The sequence below is a fragment of the Notamacropus eugenii genome, chromosome 1 (assembly GCF_028372415.1).
Source record: "Notamacropus eugenii isolate mMacEug1 chromosome 1, mMacEug1.pri_v2, whole genome shotgun sequence".
NCBI lineage: Eukaryota > Metazoa > Chordata > Mammalia > Diprotodontia > Macropodidae > Notamacropus > Notamacropus eugenii.
Genome location: NC_092872.1, coordinates 401,223,222 through 401,237,327, shown reverse-complemented (window position 1 = coordinate 401,237,327; position 14,106 = coordinate 401,223,222). Strand labels below are relative to the sequence as shown.

The following is a 14,106-nucleotide window of genomic DNA, read 5'->3' as shown; positions in this document are numbered from 1 at the left end:
TGCCGTGGTTATGAATTTGTATTTATATGTGTGCTAGCACCATTTTTTTTAGGTTTTAGCTGCATTGTGTAATTTCTGCTGAAATTCTCTCTATTTTCTCCTTTTAAATAAATGTTTTATTGATATTTACATATTTAGATCACTGTCACTTCGCAGTAACTAAACCCACCCCCATAGTCAATGAAAAATCATTTAAGTACCTACTATGTGCTAGGTAGTAAGTGCTAAATAAAGAAGCATAATTAGTAAAACAAACTAACATATTAACCATTTTTATAATGCATGCCTTATTCTGTATCTATAATCTCCCACTTTTCTACTAAGAGGAAGGATGTTCTCCTAAAAGTCTTCTCATTCAAAATGAGTCATCGTATTCATTAAAATTCGGATTTCTTTCAAAGTTATTTTTCTTTATTCTATTGCCATCATGGCCTACCTTTATTTTTCATCTGACAACAAAGCACTGATAGGCAGAGAGGAGTTGGGAATGAGATAGTCAATCTAATATGCTGTCTTTCTAAATTGAGTCTTTTTAAAAATTTGGTTCTATCACATCAAACTAGTGAGATAACTGGAAAATAAGGTCATTAAAGATAAGGAGTTATTAAAACCATATTTACTGGTTCCATATCACCTACATAAAAAGCTCAAATTCCTAAGGATGGCATTCAAGACCCTTTAAAATATGGTTCTAATCAATTTTTCTAGACTTCTTTCCCATCACTCCCCCTCACAAACCTTAAATCCAAGTAAATATGGGTTTCTAGGTTTTTCTTGAATAACTCCCAGACTTTTTTGCCTCTATACATTTGCTTAGGCTTTTTTCCTTTGCTTGGAATTTCCTCTCTACACTCATTCAATACTTAAATCCTGCCCTTCTTCAAAACACAGCTCAAATATTCTTCTACAAAATCTTTCCTAAAAGGCAGTATGGTATAATGGAAAGAGTCTTGGTCTCATAGCCAGAAAACCTGAGTTCAGATGCTAACTCTGTCTTGTATTAGCTGTGTGAATAAGCAAGTCACTTCATTCTCTATTCCTCAGTTTCCTCGTATTTAAAATCAGTGGAGTAAAATTTGCGATCCCTACCTCGTCAGGTTACAGTAAAGAAGGTGTAGGCAAACATCAAAACATTACATAAATGTTATTTGTTGTTATAATCCAAGCAGACATTCTTCTAAAAGAGATTCCTCTTCTGAATACACAGAGTTATTCCTGTGCCTGTGTTATCTCCACAGCTAGAATGTGAATTTCTTGATAGTAGGCATGTTCCCTTACTGCTTTGCCTCCCCTCAGTACCTTGGACAAGGCCTAGCACATTATTAAGAGTTTAATGACTACCTGATGAATTGCTATTGAATGGGACTTCACCTCGAGGTTTCTATCAGAGGGCCCTGCATGAATAGTGTCAGAGAGCTGTTGTTTCCAATCTTTTTGACCCTGAGAATAAGAAGCGAAGTCAGAGACTTCTGTATGAATGGTTTGGCAGTCCTGATTACCTCCGATGGTTCAAACCTTTCCTAGAGTCATCAGCATTGCTGGTCACTGAAGCAGCAGGGGACTAGGCTTGTTTCAACTTTTCCCTCTTAACAAACTGCTATGAATTGCTACAGCAGGCACAATGCCATCTGCATTTACCTTTTTTTAATCACACAATAGAACACTCTGTGCAAAATTGGGGGTAATTAAAAACAAAATATATCACCCAGAGGCTTATTTTTACCACCAAAAATAAAAGCTAGGCCCCATTTCGAGCCAAAATGACTTGATCCTTCCAAAAACCTCCTGCAAAATAAATACCCTATTTGTTCTATGGATGCTGCTTAGGCAGACTGCTGCTACATAGCCACCAAGGGACTACTGTCTAGAACTGAACTGTCTTCATGACAGGAAGCAGGAAGTAGGGATGGGGAATTTCACAATTTAGTGGACTAGGTGTCACCTAAATTTTTATCATTCACTATCCATAAATGAAGAGACAGAATAGTGGAGGAGCAAGTAGTATGGACTGTGATAACTCAAGATCATTTTCAAGGTCTAGGAAATTTCCATTTATATTATATTATATTATATTATATTATATTATATTATATTATATTATATTATATTATATTATATGGATATTGTATCCATCCTGAGCCTCAGTTTCTTCATCTGCAGAGTGGGGACAATAATATTTATTCTCTACTTTGCAAGTTTTTTGTGGGGAAAAAAATCACTTTATAAACCTTTAAAATGCTATAGAAACAGAAACTGCTGTTTTTATTGTTTCTAGTGGAGTAAGGTAGAGAAGGGGAAAGAAAAGGAAGGTTACCCAAAAATGTAGAGAATATAGGTTTTGAAGAAGGACAGAATTTAGAATTATGCAATATTAAAGCTTGGAAGAAATCTCAAAACTCATTTAGTGCAACTCTTTCCTGCCCCCATTTTACAGATGAGGAAATTTGAGTCCTAAAGAAATAAACTGTCTTGCTCAAGGTCACAAAGCTAAAACCAGAGCTGAGATCAGAACCCAGTTCTCCTAAGAACCATCTCGGTGTTTTTCCAGCGGCATCCATGCTGACTGCTCAACAGTGGCTTTAGATATCAGTTTGTCAGTCAATTCAATTAGCATTAAGTGCCCACTAGGGGTCAGTCACTGTGCTAAGTGCTGGGGATACAAAGAAAGGCAAAAAAAAAAAAAAAAAAAAAAAGTCCTTGCTCTCAATGAGCTCACAGTGTGTATCATATCTTTAAGGGACCTCAGATTAACCTGACAAATAAGACTGATGGAAAAAGGGAAGAAAGAAAGGCACCAATGACGTGATAGCTCCATAGGAAAGCTACTTGTGGTTTGTTTATCAACATCAAAAATTCACTGTACAGGCAGGCAATCTCCAGAAAAATTAGCAATGGTTATTTCCAGCAAATGATAATTACAACGCACAGTAGGAAACAAGGGAACACCAATCCTGGTGCTGTAACTCACGTAACTGTAATGTCTAACATTTTTTAATAACAATGTTTGCACTCTTAAAGATGTAGTGAAAATGTCACAATTCATCCTACAGAATATCAGTACAAAGCAGCTATCCACCACAGGGCATAATCAAGTCCCTCTGAGCTTTTTAGAACACCAGGCTTACCCAGGGTTTGCCATAAATATTGATTGTGTAATATTCCTTAGTAATGGGAAATAGTCAATAAAATCACATCTGGAAAATTAAAAGTGAGCTTAGAATGAAGATTTTTCCTCCCCTTCCTATTTCAGTTCAAAATTAAATTGGGACATTCCATGCTAAAAGTGACCTCTGACTCCACAGTAATTAACATCTCACCATTATTTCCTTTTATATGGTGAATATATTTCTATTCTAAGAATATTAGAAATATTTTTTTCCCTTTTATAGATGAAACTACATGATGAGAGGGAGACCTCCAGTTTAGACATGTTCTGTTTCCTGGAGAGAAGAGCTAGCCCCACCCTGCTCTAACCCCAGTAAGAATGTTTACAATGATTCAACACAACCATCTTTTCATTTGGCTACACAAAACTCAAGAACCAAAGACATTATGACAGCATATCATAGGAAGGAGAACCTCTTTAATATTTCTGAGTTGAGAGTACACAGAAAGGTACTACCTATGTCACTTTAATTAAGTTACTTAACCTCTCTAGGTCTCATATACCAAGTCCTAAATTCCATTTCATTTAATTCATCAAGATTTTTTAAAGTACTGATTGCATATTTGTCAGGTGTTATAGATGCTGGGAAACAAATATACAAATGAAAAAAACTTTCCTTTAAGGAACTTACTTCTTTCCTTTACTGGGAAAAAAAAGTAGAGTTCTTTCTAGATCTAAGTTCTAGGAGCTACAATCAGAATACAATATTACCCATCATCACTTTCTTTCCTTCTCAATCACTGCCCCATGCTTATCCCTACCACTAAGTATATATTTTCATTCTTTAGAGAAACCAGGAGAATAAAATGCTCATTGAATCATGAGTTATAGAACAGGAAGGGACCTTAGAAATCACTGAGCTCAACCTATTCATTTTACAGGTGAGCAGACTAAGGCTCAGAAAAATTAGAGACTACATAGGTATTAATTAGTATATTAGGGACTCAAGCTCATGTGTCTCGACCATAAATACAAGGTAAACCCATCTCAGAGAAAAAGCTTGTGTTTCTTGGTAGAAATCTTGTCCCGTGGTTACTGCGGTTATTGCCTACCTAGTCAATCCTATACAGAAGTCATGTCTATGGACTCTTGAGGAACTTTGTGTGAACAGACAAAGAATATTTTCTGAAAAACATCCAATCTACCTAGCCCTTACTAGTATAGTTTTGTGTACCCTGAATGTGGACCTCACTATGAAGCCAAAGCAGATAAGGCTGATGATGCTATGCTAGAAACCTCAATCCCACTCCAATCACCTCTCAATGAAAGCAACTCTGTGTTTCTCCACCTTCACTAAAGAAGTCGTTCAGTTCCTTCACTCTCCTGAGAAAAGTGGACAAATCCTAAATGCCATTTTATTTCAGGCCCTTGAAGCTTCTTTGTAGATGTCAAATTTTCTGTGGGAATACCCCTTCCCACAGAGATATGACCTGTGCTGGGTGCTGCAGCTAACCTCTGAATTGGGTCTTGGCTCATCCAAATTTCTCCAAAGGTTTTCAGAAACAGGACCCAGGCAGAATCCTGAGGCATCTAAACAGAAGAAAAATACTACTCACAATAAGACTGTGGTCACGTCCCATAGTGATGACCGTCCTATTCACTGTGCGAAGCAGCTGAACCATGATTTCTTGGATGTGATGGTAAGTTGAGATCTGTAACATAGAGATAGGCACTTATATGAAAATCAGAGGTACATATCCATTAAGTTTCTTTTTAAATTCAAGTTTCATTGAAAAAAGAAAAAATTCACTCACTCACTTAGAGGTTTGACAAGTAATGACTTCAGAAGAGAGTAATCTCATTGATATGTGCATGGCTTCCAATGGGATAGATTACAAGTCACCAACATTTTTTCATTTTATTTAATTTTTGTCCATGTCCTACCATAAATTATCCACAGCTTATCTGCCTAACTGATTGGGTGCCTTCCTCTAGGTCTTTTAAAATCCTGTAGATACTAATCTTCTACTAGGGCTGTCAGTCTCTGTTCAAGTATAGTCTTAGTAAACGATTGTGTCTGTTGTCTGAGTTTTGCCCTCGCTAAATAGAGAAGAGGTTGATTGTCAAGAATAAACAGACTGTCCATTAGGTGATGGAATTTTCATCAAAGAATTCAATGACAATGCAAATTTTCAAATAACATTTGTTCACAATACTGCAACTGGTTATGAATAAACCCTCCAAGGACAAGCACCAAAGAGAAGAACTGAATTTGAACAAGAGGTTATGGCTAGATAGTGATGTAAGTGGCCATGACCATACTCAGCTGCTCTTCAGCACTAAAAAAAAAAAAACTGAAATGGGATGTGTGTTTTAAAAGAACAAAAAAAGGAAAGGAAAATATAGGAAAACCTTTGCAGGAAATATAGACATGTATACAAAAGCATCTATGGAAGGATTAATTGTGTTGTTTTGTGGGGGGTTTTTTTAATCTGGAAACAAAATATGTGCCCTACATTTGGGGAATGGATAAACAAACTGTATTCTAGAAGTGCTAGGTAATATGGCTATATACTAAGGAATGACAAAAAACAACAATTCAGAAAATGTAGGAATACATATGATACAGTGAAGCAAACTGAAGAAAGCAGAGCAGAAAGACAAATATGCAAGATGATATTATTGTGAATAAAATCTATATGGAAAGGCAACCAAAGTGATCAAACATAATGGCCAAAATTATCCTTTCTTTCTGTCAACAATAAATAAAATTACTATTAGGGAAAATGTTCTTTGTAGAGCGAGTTATGTGGATGCTTGTTAAGGGGACTGTTGTATCCAATTGTTTTAAAAAGAAAATTAACAAAATAAATAGGAGGGCAAAATGAGGCCATAATATTACAAATAGCTAATGATGTAAAATCAAGTGAATAAAAAATGTCCAGAAGGAAAGAAAAAAGACTACAATGACATCACTAATTGAAGACTGAAGGGATATAGCACAAGCCTTTCCAGAGGGGTTTAGAATGGCAATAAGATATATAGCAGAAGTCCTGAAATCTATAAGTCTATAACTAGGACTATTGAAGGAATAATTCATGAAGAATTTAAGAATTGATAACAGAAAAGATGGTGGAAAAATATCAATGAAGCAGCGGACATTCATAAAAGCAGAGTCACTTAGGATGAAAGAAATAAGCAAAGGTAGAAGAAGATGGAACACAGCATATTTTTTTAAAAGAATAAACTTCAGATCTTTGAATTTTTATAAACCAACGCAGCAGGCCTAGAATAGAGAGCTTAAATAAATAATCTGAGGATTAGCAATCTTTTAGAAGATTAAAAAAACACAATGTGTTGCTGCCATACCTTAAGATAAATAAGAAAATTACACAGAAATAGCTGAAAACAGAAAAACAAATCGGAAGAATTCAGGGGATACCCATAGAATAGCACTCCATGTTTAATTCAAACAGAAATGTAGCAGCCAAATTTCACAGATTCAGTATCAAAGACAGACTCTTGCTAACAGACAAGAAAAAAGCAATTTATTTACCATACATGGAAGTGATAAGAAAATGAATGAAAACTGTCCTGCACCCCCAAAGTACCTATTCTACAAAACTGAACATACTCCAGCATGAGAAAACATGGTTCAAAAAGTCTGGAAAAAACCTGAGTGGGAGGGAGAAATGTGAAATATGGAAGAGAGGGGACTGAGAAATATCGAAGTTGGAAGAGATTAGATATAAATTCGATGAAAATTAATGCAAATTAACCAAGGAACTGAAAAATAATAACAGTTAAAACATGCTATAACTTTCATTCAAATAATGAGTAAAAGGTAACTCAGATCTTCCATATTATAATGAGTTGATAGATATTGAAACTTTTAAGCCACACCTAGTGTAAGGGTCATGGAAAATAAAAAGGAATTTTAGGGAAAAATCTGTTTAAAAGGCAGATGACAAAAATGAATCATGAGGTGCACTAAATGGAAATCAAGAAAGATAGGAAGTAAAATATTTCTTGCATTCTATAACCTCAAATGAATTATAATCAAAGAAAAGGATTTGGGATTCAGTAAAAGAAGGCATTTCCTAATGTTAAAGATTATAAACATAGACTAATTAGATCTATCTTTGTTCGGTATTGGGATGGAAGGAGGGATCATTATTACATCATTAAAAAGTAAGAAAAACTTCATCTGTATTTTGGTAAGAAACGTGAGTAGATAGTAATAGAAAGAGTAAGGATGAGTTGTTAAAAATCAAAGTTGCTACAGTACCTTGTGCTGATGAGAGAAAGTAGCAATTTAATAGTAAAAATATGTACATATGTGTGTATATATACATATATATTGGAATATTTAATTGACTGAATTCAATAATAAAAATAAAGCAATTTGGAGAATGGATTTGAAAATAAAATTCCTGGAGGAGTCCAGGAAACTCATCTAAAACACAGACTTACAGATTCAAAGTTAAGAACTAAACTGAAACCTATCATGTTTTGACTGATTTTTTTTAAGACCAGGAGTTACATTCATCATACTGGATGAGACAGACAGTAATAACACAAAAAACAAGCAGGGAGTATTATTTTGTGATTAAAAGGACCATAGTGATTAAACAAAATCAATATTAAATATGTACTTGACAGCATAACAACTAAGATCTTCAAGGAAAAGCTTACATTTTTAAAGAGTAGAGAGTAAGACAGGAAATTCTAGGTTATTGTAGTATTATCTGTCAGAGTGACAACTCCTATATAATTTTTTTAAAGATGAAATTATACAATTTGACAGAGTGCTGAGAAAACTAAGGTAGAACCAGGGAAACTTATAAATGGAAATTTAAGGAATATGTAAATTTCTCAGATCCCCATGGGACTAACACAAAAACTGATCACATATTATCGTAACAAAACAAATGCAAAAAGATAGAAATCTTAAGCACTCCTTACAAACTATAATGTAGAAAAAAATGCAAGCAAGAGAAATACCAAAAGGTTGATTCTGATGGAAACAGAGAAAAAAATAATCCTAAAAAAGTAACTGGATCAAAGACCAAATTGTGAGAACAATGACAAATTAAATTAGAAAATGATCATAGGAAGACAGTATACCAAAAATACATAGTATACAACTAAAGCAATTCTTAGAAGAAAACACATATACCTCAATATTTAGACATACAGAGAGAAAATGAAAGAGAAGCATAAATGAACTAATTTAACTATAATTAAAGAAAACTAATGAATCAATAACCCTAAAATGAACATAAAGTTGCTAAAAATTAAAAACAGGATAAGTCAAATAGAAAATAAATAAAATTATTGAACTAATAAACCAGAATTGGTTTTTTCAAAAAGCTTTTAAATGAACTATTAGCTAATATCATTTTTAAAGAAAATAAAAAGAAAAAACCTACCTAACCAAATAAAAAAAAAGAAATGGGAAACAAATAGAAATAATATTTTAAATCATTTTAAAAATAATACACTGAATCATATAGCTAAAAAAAAGCAAAATATAAATGAAATGGATCAACAACCACCACAAAAAAAAATTAGCAAAGCAAGAAATACATGATCTAATTTCAGAAACAGAAATTAGGCAAAGTCTAAAATGAAATCTTAAGGGAAAAACTTCAAATTCCAGACAGATTTGAAATGAATTTCAGCAAACATTTAAAAAACAAATAATCTCTATTCTACATAAACTATTTCAAGTCAAGAAAGAAGGCACTACCAAACTTTTTCTATAAGAAACCTGATTCTCAAAATAGGAAGTGATAAAGAAGAGAAAAAGAACAATAAACAAATATTTCCAACAAATGTTGATATAAAAACATTAGATAAAATGTTGACAAAGATATAATAGCCACATATCCAAAAACTTATTCCTCATGGAAAAACTGGATTTATATCCAGACTAAATGAATGGTCCTAGATTTTAAATATAATTAGCATAAGAAATCTTATTAATAACAAAAACTGCATGGTTATGTCAATAGATACAGAAAAAGCCTTCAATAAATGTATCTTTCATTTCCATTAATCATACTAAGAAGCATAGGATGAAAGGACTTATCCTTAATATGATCAAAAGCATTTATCCAAAATCAAGGACCAGCATTGTTGAGCAGTAATGGAAAAATACTGGAAGCCTTCCCAATAACATCAGGAATGAAGTAAGGAGTCCCAATATTACGATTATTATTTTATATAGTACTAGAAATTCTGGCCACAGCATAAGATAAGAAAAATTCAGCAAAGAATTAATGGCAAAGAAGATGCAACAACAGTTCTATTGATAATAGTTCGCTCTGAAAACTGCAAAAATCCACAAAATTAATGAAAACAATGAATTGCTTCAATAATACCGGAAGATACAAAATACAATCACAAAATTTCCTTTCTTTATAGTCCTAACAGAAACAAAGAAGAAGAGATAGAAGACCATTTTAAATAACAAATGCATTAAATATCTGGGAATTAACAATCAAGGACTTCTATAAATACAATTACAAAATTATTTTTGTAGAAACAAGAAAGGACATAATTATGTATAGATATATTCTATGTTCAATGACACACCATCCCAATATTATAAAAATAATGATACCACCCAAATTAATCAATAGATTTAATGCTAAATCAAATTACCAAGAGGATACCCTATAAAATCAGGCAAACTAATAACAACTTATTTGAAAGACCAAAAGGGTAAGAATATTTTTTTTTAATGTCGCTTCACTCAGGGCTACTTCCTCAGTTCCTACTCCAATCAACAGGTCAGTTGACCTGACGATTCCCACTCCCCTTGGCAGCTGCTTCTGACTATTTAAGGTGCTAAGGGTAACACTGAGGGATGGGCTTTTTCCAGGGCTATGGTTCATGAACCCTCACCAGGGGACTTCTCTTTGATAATCAGCCAGTAGCCTAATTTGCTTTTCAAAAGGCTTTTTAATGAACAGGTATAGCAAAGGCAGTAGTTACAAAAACAATCTCAGAAAATTTGGGTACACAATAAGTCCTTGCTCTCAAGGAGTTCACAGCCTAAAGGGGAAAACCATGTCCAAACAGCTATGTAATACTTAATGATGATGATGGTTAGTTGTTTTTCAGTTATGTCTGACTCTTCACAATCCCATTTGGAGTTTTCTTGGCAGGGATACTGGAGTAATTTGTCATTTCCTATTTATAGATGCCACTTCATTTTACAGATTTTTACGGAGGCAATCAGGTTCAAGTGACTTGTCCAGGGTCACTCAGGTAGAATTTGAGCTCAGGAAGAGGAGTCTTCCCAACTCCTGGCCCCATCCTCGAGCCACTGCACCACCTACCTGCCCCATGTAATAAGAGCTACCATTTATATAGTACTCTAAGACCCACAAAGTGATTTTAAAATGTCCTCTCTCATCTTCCTAACAACCCTACCTTGTTATTATTACACTCATTTCACATATAAGAAATCTGTGACAGACAGTAGTTAAATGACTTGCCCTATGTCAGATAGTGTTTGAGGCAATATCTGAACCCAGGTCTACCTGACTGTTCTATGCACTGCACCCCATAGCTGCCTCATACATGTAGCTCTCTGCTAGGCTCTGAGGACTGGTGCCTTCCTGCTGTTTGTGGTCTAAGTTTCTTTCTGAAATTTTCTTTCCTCGGTGTGACTAGCTTGTCCTCAGTGACCTGCTGTTTTAATACACAGCACAAAAGTGTGTCTGATGCCTTCAGCCTACCATGACATGTCTGCACGGAATCATCTATTTTTAGCCAAGGATCAAAGTACTTAATATTTTTTTCAAAATGATTAAGGACATGCTAGTACTTAGCTTACACTTCTATTTGATTGAATGATGCAATTGAACTATCTGAGCCTGCTATGGTTAAATGGTATTACGGGTATAACCTCACCCTTAAGAAAATAAAGAAAAAAATAGGAATCAAAGTTTGCCATTATGGGATCTGAAATTACATTAGAAAGCAGTAATTATCAAAACTATCTGGTACTAGATAAAAACATAATATTTGATCAAAGAAATAAATATTCAATTCAATTCATTAAACATTTATTAAGTGCTTATTACATGCCAGGCTAAGACTTTGAACAAAGTAAATATAACAGTCTGGTCTTCAATAAATTCAAAAGCACAACATACTGGGGAAATGATACTTCCCTAAAGAAGAACTGGTGGGAAAAGTGGATAACACTTTGGCAGAAAACAGATTTAGATGAGTATCTTACACCATAGATCAAAATAAGTTCAAAATTGGTAAATGAGCTAAAACTTTACAGAGAATGGGATCTTATAGCTCTTACAACTATTGTGAGAGATTTACTCGCTAAGGATCCATAATGTCCAAATAGTTTTAATTAATTATACTCAAATAAAGAAATTTTCCATAAATGTAGCTAAAATAAGGAGAAATACAGCCAGTGGAAGTTCTTTCTGCAGGAAACCTCTGTGGTAAAAGTTTGACACAAAACATCAACAAAAATGGTCTCATTCCTCTGCTTTGACTATTGAACTCTCTGGTTTCCTTTAAGTCCCACCTAACTAACATCAACCTTTTACAGGAAGTTTTCCCCAACCTCTTTTTACTCTACTGTCTTCTTTCTATTAATTATTTTCTATCCTGTTGATGGGGTGCTTGGGAGTATGTGCTTGGGCCCCAATTCTAAAGTCACATTTCTCCCTAGCCTCAAAATACTATTCCAGGCAGTTTCTCCCCAGCCCAAGGACATAGCCCGCCCCAGCAATGACATTTATCTCCTTTCCTGATATAGCAGCCAGCTGCCCCTATAGAACTTATTAGTCTGAACCAACTATGTACTGACTGAACTCACTGTGCACTGGGTCATAATGACATTTACTACTCACTGACTGATTATATGTATCCTAGACTGAGACATATGTATACTCCCTTACATTTATGTTCTCTAACAAGACATTGATGAGAGCAACCTCGTATTTCTGAGCCAGCCCTGACCGCTAGTTGACTTAGCGACATTTCAGGCTTAAAACCACACCTCCAGGTAGCCTCCCCTTGGGCTATTTTCCGACCACCTTTGGGTAAAATACTTGTACAGTAGATACCAAAAGTGCATGTTCCTTTAAGAACCAACCCCTCCTTAACCACTCCCTAATCCTACCCCAAAACACCTAGGTAACACCCCCTTTCCAGCCCTCATCACTGCATATAGGTTGCTTTATATGTCTTTGTTTGCATGTTGTCTTCCCCATTACACTATAATTTCCTTGAGAGGAAGACCTGTCTTTGAACATTTTTGTATCCCCAACATTTAGCAAAGTGTCAATATTTGTGCACAAACATAATACACAAAATAGATAATAAATGTTTGTTAGTTGATTGGTTTATCTGGCACATATCTATAAAATTAAGTGACATTTCCCAGGATCAATGTATGTGAACAATCAGTTTTTAAAAGAAGAAATGTGAACTATCAGAGATTTCTAAAGTACAAAAATATCACTAATAATCAAAGAAATAGAAATGAAAATATATTATTATTCTATTAATATATACTACTTCATCCTTACCAAATTAACAAAGATGGTTAAAGATGATCAAATTTGATACTCAGGGAAATGGCTTAAAAGAAACAAGCTAATTCATTACTGGTAGAGCTGTGAATTAATCCAATCATTTTGGGAAATAATTTAGAATTATATAATCAAGCTATAAAATAATTTTTAACAGACCCAGCAATTCTACTGTTGGGTTTATTCCCCCAAAAGGTTATTCATAACAACAAAAGATCTACCTGTACAAATTCATATTAACACTACTTAAAATTGGAAACAAGTCATATGCCCAAAGGAATGGCTAAACAGAACGTGGTATATTAATGTAATGTTAATGTGTCATGAAGGATGATGAATATGAAAAATTTTAAGAAATGTGGAAAGACTGATGTGAAATGATGCACAATGAAAATAAAATAGAAAAGAACAATATACAACATTACTACAAGTATATAAATCAAGACGACTTTGAACAACCACAAAACTCAGATGAAAAGCAATGCTCTACCCCACTAGTAATTTCATCAGTATTCCTGATTCATCAGGGTTCATCAGAATTCCTGATGAAGAAATTCCCTTCACCAATGCAGGAAGCAACTTATTCGTAAATTAAATAGTTTTAAACAGTTGCCTGGAACACTGAGAGGTTAAGTGATTTGTCTATGTACCTATATGTATGAGAGGAAGTTCTCAAAGTGGGTCTATTGACTACTGGGAGTCCCTAAGTGCCATTCATGGGGTCTGGGATGTCGGAATTATTTTCACAATAATACTATGACATTATTCACCTATTAAAATACCCCTCCCTTTTTGAACTATATATCTTTGAGAAGATGGATTTTCTTTATATTTTTTCAGTAAAAACAACAAATTATAGCAGATTGAATGAAGAAGCAGATAAGAGAATACAAGCCTATGAAGCCAGACATTAAAGAGATGTGCAAAAGTTTGCAAAATGATGTTAATAATCATTTTAATTTTAGAAAATGCAGTAAATTTTCATAAAATATGTTATTTATGTTAACATGTAATAGATTTGCTACTGTTATTTTTAATAAATTATTAAATATTTTGTAAAATGTCATAAACAAAAGCTCTTTGGAATCCTAAATAATTTTTAAGATTGTAAAGGGATCCTGGGACTAAAGACCAGGGCTTGGAGAGGCAGGGTTTGTAACCTAGTTTTCTCAGCATTATTCAGCTCCCTTTATTCAGTATGCTACACTGCTTCTAGACACCAGGTGGTACAGTGGATAGTGTGTGTGTGTGTGTGTGTGTGTGTGTGTGTGTGTGTGTGTGTGTGTGTGTGTGTATGTTTGTCCTTTGTTGCCAAAGAAGACCATGCCATCAGAGAAATAATGACATGACTTGCACTTGACTTTGTTTTGAGTGAGGGAGGGCTGTGCAGGTCACCAGCCTCACTTCTCCTCCAGAGCCATC

The 14,106-nt window shown here is 34.3% G+C and overlaps 1 protein-coding gene across 1 annotated transcript in view; it reads right to left on the bottom strand.

The window, feature by feature from the left end:
• The window catches only part of DOCK2 (dedicator of cytokinesis 2), a 480,195-nt gene that overhangs the window by 252,199 nt on the left and 213,890 nt on the right, over positions 1-14,106 (bottom strand). Inside the window, exon 27 of the mRNA XM_072630938.1 lies at positions 4,723-4,818. Within this exon, the coding sequence (XP_072487039.1) occupies positions 4,723-4,818 (96 nt within the window). The remainder of the gene's footprint in view (positions 1-4,722; positions 4,819-14,106) is intronic.